A 9494-nucleotide genomic window follows, 5' to 3' on the forward strand; every position below is an offset into this window, starting at 1 on the left:
TCTGCTACCATGTCACCTCTATTTTACTAGGTCAAAACTTAAGAGTGCACTATTAAGGGACTCTTTCAGCTATCTTAGTCTCAATTATGTATCGAATCCAGAAAAGTTATGGTACCTAGCAAATAAAATCTGTTCTTCTATATTATAATACACATCACATAAAAAATAAAAGGCAGTACTTTAACTATTAAGGGAATTCATATGACAAAGTACCATTTAGGTACTATTACATTGGATCAAATTTCTTTTTAAATAGCCTTTGTTACCTCAGATATGACAGATATACTTTTCTAGTTTTATATATTATGTGTTTCATTTATTTATTGAAAAATATTTCTTGACCATCTATTATATGTCATGTGCTATTTTAGGCCTTTGGGATGTTATAGGGTAATAAACTGGCAAGTTCTTACTCTCACAGCTTATATATGTGGTGGATATAAATAGTAAATAAATGGACAAAATCAAAATAAATGTATATCATGTACTGATTAATAATCACTTTGAATAATTAACTAATAATGTACTTAATTTAAGTTGCTAAGTCCTTTTTAGAACACCTTTTGCCTTTATTATTTTATGAAGGCTTAAGAATGATTATGTTTTGCTGTGGCTTCCTCGGAAACTTTCAACATTTTGTATTCCCATAATAGTATTTTTTTAAACCACAAGTATGTTTTATTTCTGCAGTTAGAACAAAACTAATAGCAAGAACAGCAACCAAAATATTTTTATAATACGGTTTTGAATGACATGGTGAATTCATTTCCACATGGTAATGTTTGCTATTTGAATTCTGCATCTGCCATGGCTTTGAATGATGAGTCACAGAGTGTTCACCAGTATTCACTCATCTTCCATCAGAGAGGCCTTTCCTCCCCAGCATGTGCTTCACAGCAGCCTGTACATCAGGGGTCCCCAAACTTTTTACACAGGGGGCCAGTTCACTTCCCTCAGATTGTTGGAGGGCCAGACTATAAAAAAAACTATGAACAAATCACTATGCATACTGCACATATCTTATTTTAAAGTAAAAACACAAAACAGGAACAAATACAATATTTAAAATAAAGAACAAGTAAATTTAAATCAACAAACTGGCCAGTATTTCAATGGGAACTATGCTTCTCTCACTGACCACCAATGAAAGCGATGCCCCTTCTGGATGTGTGTGTGGGGGGGCTGGATAAATGGCCTCAGGGGGCCACATACGGCCCGCGGGCTGTAGTTTGGGGACCCCTGCTGTACATCCTTATTTCGCAGACTGTAGATGAGAGGATTGAGCATGGGCATCATCATGCTGTAGAAGAGGGAGATGAGGGCCTCAGTGATGTCTTGATTATCTCTACCAACAGACCTTTTAGACTTGGACTTTGAATACATGAAGAAAATGGTTCCAAAGAATACAATCACCACTGTTAGGTGGGCTGAGCAGGTGGAGAAGGCCTTATGTTTTCCTTCAGTGAAAGGGATTCTCAGAATAGTGGCAACAATAAAAATGTAAGAAATGGAAATGATCAGCAATGGAATCACCAAAACAATCAAATTTGACCCTGCCATGCTGATCACATTGATTTAAATATCAGCACAGGACAATTTTAGGATAGCCAGAATTTCACTGACAAAATGACATTGTTAGCACAGAATGGTAATTGCATTGCGAGAGATGTCTGCACCACTGAACCCACAAGCCCAGAGACCCAGGACCCAGCTGCCATGAGCACGCAGGCACCATTGCTCATGATGACAGAGTATCTCAGTGGGTAGCAGATGGCCCTGTAACGGTCAAGTGCCATCATGCCTAGAAGCACGCACTCTGTGGCCCCCATGGCAAAGGAGAGAAACATTTGCACCATGTGCCCAGAGAAGGAAACACTTTTCCTAATTGTCAGAAAGCTGTCAAGAATCAGTGGGACAGAGGAGCTAGTGTAGCAAATGTCCAGGAAGGAAAGATTACAGAGGAAGAAATAATGGGGGTGCACAAGCGGAAATCATAGATGATTACTGAGATAAGGGCTCCATTTCCTAGCTGGATCATCAAGTACATCCACAAAACTAGCACAAAGAAAACCGTCTGGAGCTTTGGGTGGGCAGAAAGTCCAACCAGGACAAATTCTGTCAATATGGAGCCACTGGTCCTTTCCGTATTACATATACCCTTTCTCTATGGATGACAGAACAGAAATTTATTAAAACAGTGTAGGTAAGAGCTCCTCTTTTGAGAATCACATTCTGTGTCACTGTAGTTCTCTATTTGGATGCAACAATATAACTCCGGGATGTATTTCTTACTGTAGACCCCATGCCATTAGAACAGGAATCCTAATCTGATTTTCTCAGGGTGAAGAAAGAAAACATTTGATTTGGGGACATTTGGATCCCAAACCCATTTATTGTCATTACTACTAGCTCTGCCTCTTACTGCATTGATTGCAGATCAGTGGCCTCTAACCTGGATGCAGCAGACAGATGTGCTTTGTTTGGCAATGGTTCTAGCTATGGAAAACGGATGGAGTTTCCTCAAAAAATTAAAAATGGAACTGCCTTTTGACTCAGTGATCCCACTTATGGGAATATATCCTAAGAATCTCAAAACACTAATTTAAAAGAATATCTGCACACCTGTGTTCACTGCAGCATTATTTACAATAGCCAAGACTTGGAAGCAGCCCAAGTGCCCATCAGTGGACAAGTGTATAAAAAAGCTGTGGTACATATACACAATGGAATACTATCCAGCCGTAAAAAAGAAGGAAATTTTTTTTGTGACAGCATGGATGGACCTGAAGAATAGTAAGCTAAGTGAAATAAACCAGTCAGAGAAAGACAAGTACCTTATGATCTCACTTATATGTGGAATCTAATGAATAAAAGGCACCGATGAACAAAAGAGAAACAGAGACATGGACACATAAAACAGCCTGACAGCTGTCAGAGAGGAGGGGTGTTGGGGGACTGGAAGCTAGACAGTGAAGGAATTAAGCAAAAAAAGTTATATACATACTATATATTATACATAATACTATATATATATATTAGACACATAGACACAGAAAAGTGATGATTGAGGGACAGGGGTTTGGGGGGTTGGTGGAGATGGTGCAAGGGAGGAAAACGGGGACAGAGACTTTGCTTGGGGTGATGGGCCCACAGTGCAGTGTGCTGATGATGTTTGATTGAGTTGTACACTTGAAACCTATACCCCAAGAAATTCAATAAAACAGCAACAAAAAGACAAAAAATTAAGATTAGAGGTCAGCATTGTAAGAGCAGAAGATGTGGTATAAAAATCTGTATTTTTAGCTTATCTTCAAATAAATTTTAGTATTTGGAAACGTTGGCCCCATTTCCAATTTGAGCTCAGTTACAGCCAACCCATGACTTTGAAGCATGTCTATGTTTTGCCAGAATACCCTCCTCTGTCTCTTGTCTGTTTGTCATCGAAGATGAATATTAGTTGACAATTAACATGTTATTCTCAGTTGATCTCAATTATCTATATTACCTGACAGAATTGTATATGTATTTGAATGCTTGACCCACGGCTGCAAGGCTGACTTACCCCTCTAGGCACAGTAGGACCACCATACTGTTAGGAGACTATGAAAATATTTTGATTTCTTTTAAAATTTGAATAAAGCAATACATTTTTAAAGTTTTAATACATATAATATTTATCTTTATGCTAAGGCAATATAAAATACAATATTATTGCATAGAAGAAAGGACCCATAAAGGTAAAGGCAAAGTGTCTAGGGCCCATCAAAATCATCATGCAGTCCCGTGTGGTTGAGGCTCTTCAGAGCTCAGTACAGTGTGCTGATGGTATAAGTAGTCATTGCATTTGCACATAGTCTCATTGAGGACAGTGCCTTATTGAAAGGGCATATGTTTATATTCCTTAGCATGTACCTCTCTTTGATAAGAAACTTTGTGTTCAAATAAATGTTTTTTAATACAAATGAATGAAAAGTATTTACAAAGTCAATTTTATCATGACTAGAGAGATTTAATGTTGTGTATTGTAGGCTCCAACTAGCTTGTGTATTTTTACCTTATACAAAACTATTATTTAAGGATCAACTGTAATTACAGTGCTTTTATTAAAAATGTGTACATTTAATTAAGCCAATTACATGCAACCATTATTGTCTAGCAAATAAAATTAATACAGAAGCATAATATATAAAGCAAACAAAACGGAGAATTTTTTAGTCGAAGTTAAACTGCTTTGCAAGGAAGGAAAAAGCATTAGCTTTTAGTACCTCATTCACTCTTCCTCCCTCAATTTGATTTCTAAGGGTTATAGTTTGAAAACTAATGCAATAAGTAGGGAGTTATATTAATAATATGCACTTTAATAATTTTGATCAAATAAAATAGTAATATATATATTGATTACTCTATGCCAGATACATTTCTAAATGCTTTCATTCATAACAATCCAAGGAGTAATAACTATGATTGTATGCATATAGATTATTCTCATCAGCCTGCTTTAAACATTTGATAAACACCACTAGTAAATCATAGTATGAGTTGACTAGAGAAAAAAAGTGATTTTACGGATGCAAGAAATAAATTTGGTGAAGATCAATTTATAATTTTCAATATAAACTACTTAAAGGTCAGAAACAAAAGGTGATTTTCTAATCTTAAAAGGAAACTATATTCCATATATATATATATTCCCTATGTTCCCCATATATATAGCAAATTACTATTGAATAATGACTGAGACAGTTTATACATTCTCATTAAGATCTGTCATAAGGATGTACACTCTTACAGCTATGATTGGACATAGACTTGGCAGTCCTATTCAAAATCATAAGAAGAAATGGCAGAAGTAGCAATAGAAGGAGACTACAAATTTGTAAGACTTGATAAGAAAAAATCAGTAATACTTCTGGCTGAAAGATCAATGGAAAAAATCAATAGTTCTCTTTATATTAGCAATAAATTATTAGCAAACATAATGAAAATTAATATAATAAAAATAAAATTATGAAGCATCTGTATTTTATCTTAAGAAAATATGCTCAAGGTATTTACAGAAATCATTTAAAATTATAATAAGCAGCTTAATAGACTATGAGTAACTGAAACAATACAACATTTTAATAAATGGGATAAAAATATAAAGCTGCCATTTCCCCCCCAAACTGGTTTATACATTCAATTAAATGCATTCAGAATTTTAGCTGGATTTATTTTGAGGAATATTAGTACTCATTCTAGAATTTATATAGAATAATAAAAGTTTACAACTTACACAATTACATTTATAGAGAAAAATATGGGGAACATCCATATTTAAAATACACTGTGAAGCCACAGTAATAAGAATACTATAATAATGGTTCAGGGACATTTAGATAGTCAGGTGGAAAAGAAAGAGATCTCAGATATAGATATGCTTGTGTGAGAATTTGATATATCATAAAACTTACCCCAAAGTAGTGAGGAAGTAGGGTTTAGTAGATCTTGTTAGAAAAATGCTCTTATATATGAAAAATATAAGTTAGTTTCTTAGATTACCATACATGAAGGTGGAAACTAGAAGAATGAACAATTCACATGTAAAGAGAAAGTATAAGATTAATAAAAGATAGTGCAGGAAATCTTATGAACTTATAGTGGAGGAAAAAATTTATAAAGCATAAAGCTTTGCCTGACCAAGCGGTGGCATAGTGGATAGATAGAGCGTCAGACGGGGATGTGAAGGACCCAGGTTCGAGACCCCGAGGTCGCCAGCTTGAGCATGGGCTCTTCTGGTTTGAGCATGGCTCACCAGCTTGAGCCCAAGGTCGCTGGCTCGAGCAAGGGGTCACTTGGTCTGCTGTAGCCCCCTGGTCAAGGCTCATATGAGAAATCAATCAATGAACAACTATGAAGCTGCAATGAAGAATTGATGTTTTTCATCTCCCTTCCTGTCTGTCTGTCCCTATATGTCCCTCTTTCTGACTCTCTCTGTTTCTGTCAACACACACACACACACAAACACACAAACACACACACACACACACACACACACACACACAAAGCATAAAGCTTTAAGCCAATAGAAAGTCAAAGGATAGAAATCAGTGATTCACAGAAGGATCTTTCTAAATGGCTCACAAGTACATGGAGAGATTCTTACACTCAGAAAATCTGGAAAATGCTCATTAAATGTTCAAAAAGCAGTCATGACTTATCATTCATTTTTATTAGAAAAGTAGATGATACCAAATGTTGACAAGCATGTGGGGAGGTAGATTTCTGGTGGGAACATGTTCTGCTGTAAAGCTCTCTGGCTGTATTAAGGTTGGGTAGGTCCTAGTGATCCAGTCTTGAGAATATGTCCTAGTTAACTTCTTGCCCAGAACTATAAAGAGAATAGCATAAGGATGATCAACAATGCATTGTTTGTGGCAAAAAGTGGTTGGAGGCAACCTGGATGTCCATCATCAGAGGAATGTTCTATTACATGTGAACATGCGTTATGGAACAGTTTGCAAAAGTGAGAAACAAATGAACTAGATGCCTGTTCAGCAACATAATAGATCCCTGGAAAAGTGTTTAAAAAAGAATCAATATTGTGATTTACAGCATAATAAAATTTATATATAAATTTAAAATACATATTTTACAAGGGAACACACATTTTTAGAAACAAATCAAACATAATTATAGGTTGTGGAGTGAATGTTAGAATCAGTGATTATGAAAAAATAATAGGAAGATTTTTAAGGAGTGAGGAAAATAATGTATAGAGGAAAATAAAATATAGGAGGGCATGATGTGTGTCTAAGTTTAAATGGAAACTAACAAACAGAGAGCAATATAAGGCATATACCAATGAAGGAGCTCTGATCAGAAATGCAGTTCAATAGAGGGACTATTATAAATTAACAAAATGAAGGAAAGCAAAATTGACCTCTGACACCAAAAGACAATATATAATAGATTAGAGGAAAAAATTAAGACATTTAAAAATGAGTTTAAAGTTTACACAGACCAGACATTTTTAAAAATTAAAGTTTTAAATCTAGTTAAAAAAAAGTCAGTCATAAAGTGGTTGGTCAGTAATGGAGAAGGAAGTTCATTCGCAGGGTTTATGAGAGACAGTGGTCATCCAACAGATTTCATCTGGGTACCTTTGGAAAGGTCCTGCGTGATGTAGAGATAGGTGAGTCTGGCATTCCTATTAGCCCAATTCCACTAAATATGCTTTCATTTAAGTAGCCCCTCTGATTTGGCCCAGTTTTCTCCTTCTGAAGAGAAGGTGGCATCCAGGACCTGCATAGAAAGAAAGAATGAACTGAGCAGAGGAGTTAAATGGCTTCTCCCTCACTGGCCTTTCTGTTTCTCATTGTGAAGGATGGCATTCATCTTCACAGTGCTATTTGTGAGCTAGTGTGAATCGGCTCCTGGAATGAGATTCAGCCTCTTGCTTTAATTGTTTTGAACTCAACAATTATTTTGAATATAACTATACAAGTGATACAATATCTCAGCTATTTTTAAAACCTTTTGAAAACTGTGGTGGACATACAACCCCTGAACATGGTCAACTAATTGCATCGTAGTTTCACATATTTGGGACAGAGAATGAATTTTTCAGGAGATTGTGGGTCCAATAATAGTGTTCAAATTGCTTGGCTCCTGGAGAAAGTGAGACATAACACACGTGCTTTGCAACGATAGCTCTAAGAACACCAACTGGAGGTATCAGGCGCTATGCTATTTGCTGGGGGGAGTGGAGGACAGGCACAGTACAACCCCGCGTGTCAACTGTAAATGCTTTTGAAGAGGCAGATGTGGCAAATGGGCACTATATTTTATTTTAGAGTACTTAGGTTTGAAACTCAGAGATTAGGAACCTCTTTTTATTTTTTCTCTTCTTTAAAGGATGCCAATTTCTACCGAAGAACTTTGTTGTGAAAATGACCCAGCAGTGTTTTAAAATATAAGCTGGAAAGCTTTCTACACTAAATGATGAAATCTTGATGGATGATAAAATTAGATCTATCTATTTAAATTATATAAAATTGGTATCTTACCCATAATCTGCAAAAGAAAAAAAATAATATTTATGAGAGAAGATGGATATGTCATTTACCTCTGAGCCTAAGGAACGGTTTCTTTTCCTTGATTTGAGAACAGTCTTCTTCCTTAATGGCTGTCTTGCTTCACATCGTTAATAAATGCTCTCTATTTTATGCAGTAATCTGCAGGACAAGGTGAGAGGATATTAGTGAGATTTAGACAGTAAGCAGAGTGCTGCAATAATTTTCTTCTAGTTTGGATTTAGCAGTAGTTTATCCCTCAGGTAAAATTGATAGATGAGTTATTTAAAATGTTCCGACTCTCAGGCCCAGAGTTTCTAGTTCAGTGTCAGGAAAGAAAAGAAAAAATGCAGAGAACCCATAGATTCTTGGGGCCTTTGTGGTTATCTGAGCATTTCTCTACATTTTGAGCTTCAAAAACATCCTCCAAACGACCACCAATTAGCACAGCAAGACGTTTAAAATTCTTTTTGGGGTGAGCCAGGGAAGGGTCCAATCTTTGCAGCAAACTGAAGTTAGGACTGTAAACATGGAAGATTAAAAACTTTCCAAAACTCCAAGGAGAATGCAGTTGGAGCCAATTATATCATATAATTAGTTTATTTTTGTTTCATTGCAACCTAAACAAGAATTTTATATCCCCATCTACATTACCAGAGCATTTGAAGATTTAAAGGAAGAAAACCTTTTCAAGTATTGGTTTGTTTGTCCTTTTCTGAAATTACTGGAAAACTTCCCTTGATTACTAGCATATATTGCCTACACTGGCATAGAATTTTCAAATATCAAAAGCTGTTCTCAGAACACTAGCATGAGTTAGTACAATTTTCCTATTATGCAGATATAGTGCCTGAGACTCTGAAAGTTGAAATATTTTACTGAAGACCGTCCAGCCAGTATAAAAGGGGGTAAAAAAGGATCCCAAATCCAGCTTTTATGACTCCTGCTGCTGCAGTCTATTTGCAATGCTGCCCTGTTGATCACCACTGACAACCTGGAATGAGCTTTTCGAATATTGCACCCCCCACTCTGCAGTGAGTGAAGGAAAAAGTAGGTTAGAATTTTAATAGTTGAATCTGACAATTAAATATTAATAAAAAGTTAAAACAAAGCTTTAGTTTCCCTTTAAATCCAAGTAAGAGTTACACATGAAACAGAATGTAAACTTTTTGTTTATCTTATTTTTATTAATTTTAATGCAGTGACATTGATAAACCAGGGTACATATGTTCTGAGAAAACATCTCCAGATGATTATGACCTTTGATTATGCTATATACCCCTCACCCAAAGTCAAATTGTCTTCTGTCACCTTCCATCTGGTTTTCTTTGTGCCCCTACTCTTCCCCTACCCCCTACCTCTCCTTCCTCACCCCCTCCCCACCCCTCCACTCCACCCCCTGTTACCATCACATTCTTGTCCATGTCTCTGAGTCTCATT

General features: G+C 36.1%; 1 protein-coding gene across 1 annotated transcript; it reads right to left on the reverse strand.

Moving 5' to 3' along the window:
• Positions 1-850: 850 nt before the first annotated feature.
• LOC136322190 (olfactory receptor 13C8-like) lies at positions 851-7277 on the reverse strand. Its single transcript, XM_066254335.1, is given in 5 exon segments — positions 851-901; positions 1249-1631; positions 1634-1972; positions 1975-2164; positions 7143-7277. Coding segments are annotated over 5 exon segments (1098 nt in total).
• Between the last annotated feature and the right edge of the window lie 2217 nt (positions 7278-9494).

The sequence above is a fragment of the Saccopteryx bilineata genome, chromosome 2 (genome assembly GCF_036850765.1).
Source record: "Saccopteryx bilineata isolate mSacBil1 chromosome 2, mSacBil1_pri_phased_curated, whole genome shotgun sequence".
NCBI classification, from domain to species: Eukaryota; Metazoa; Chordata; class Mammalia; order Chiroptera; family Emballonuridae; genus Saccopteryx; species Saccopteryx bilineata.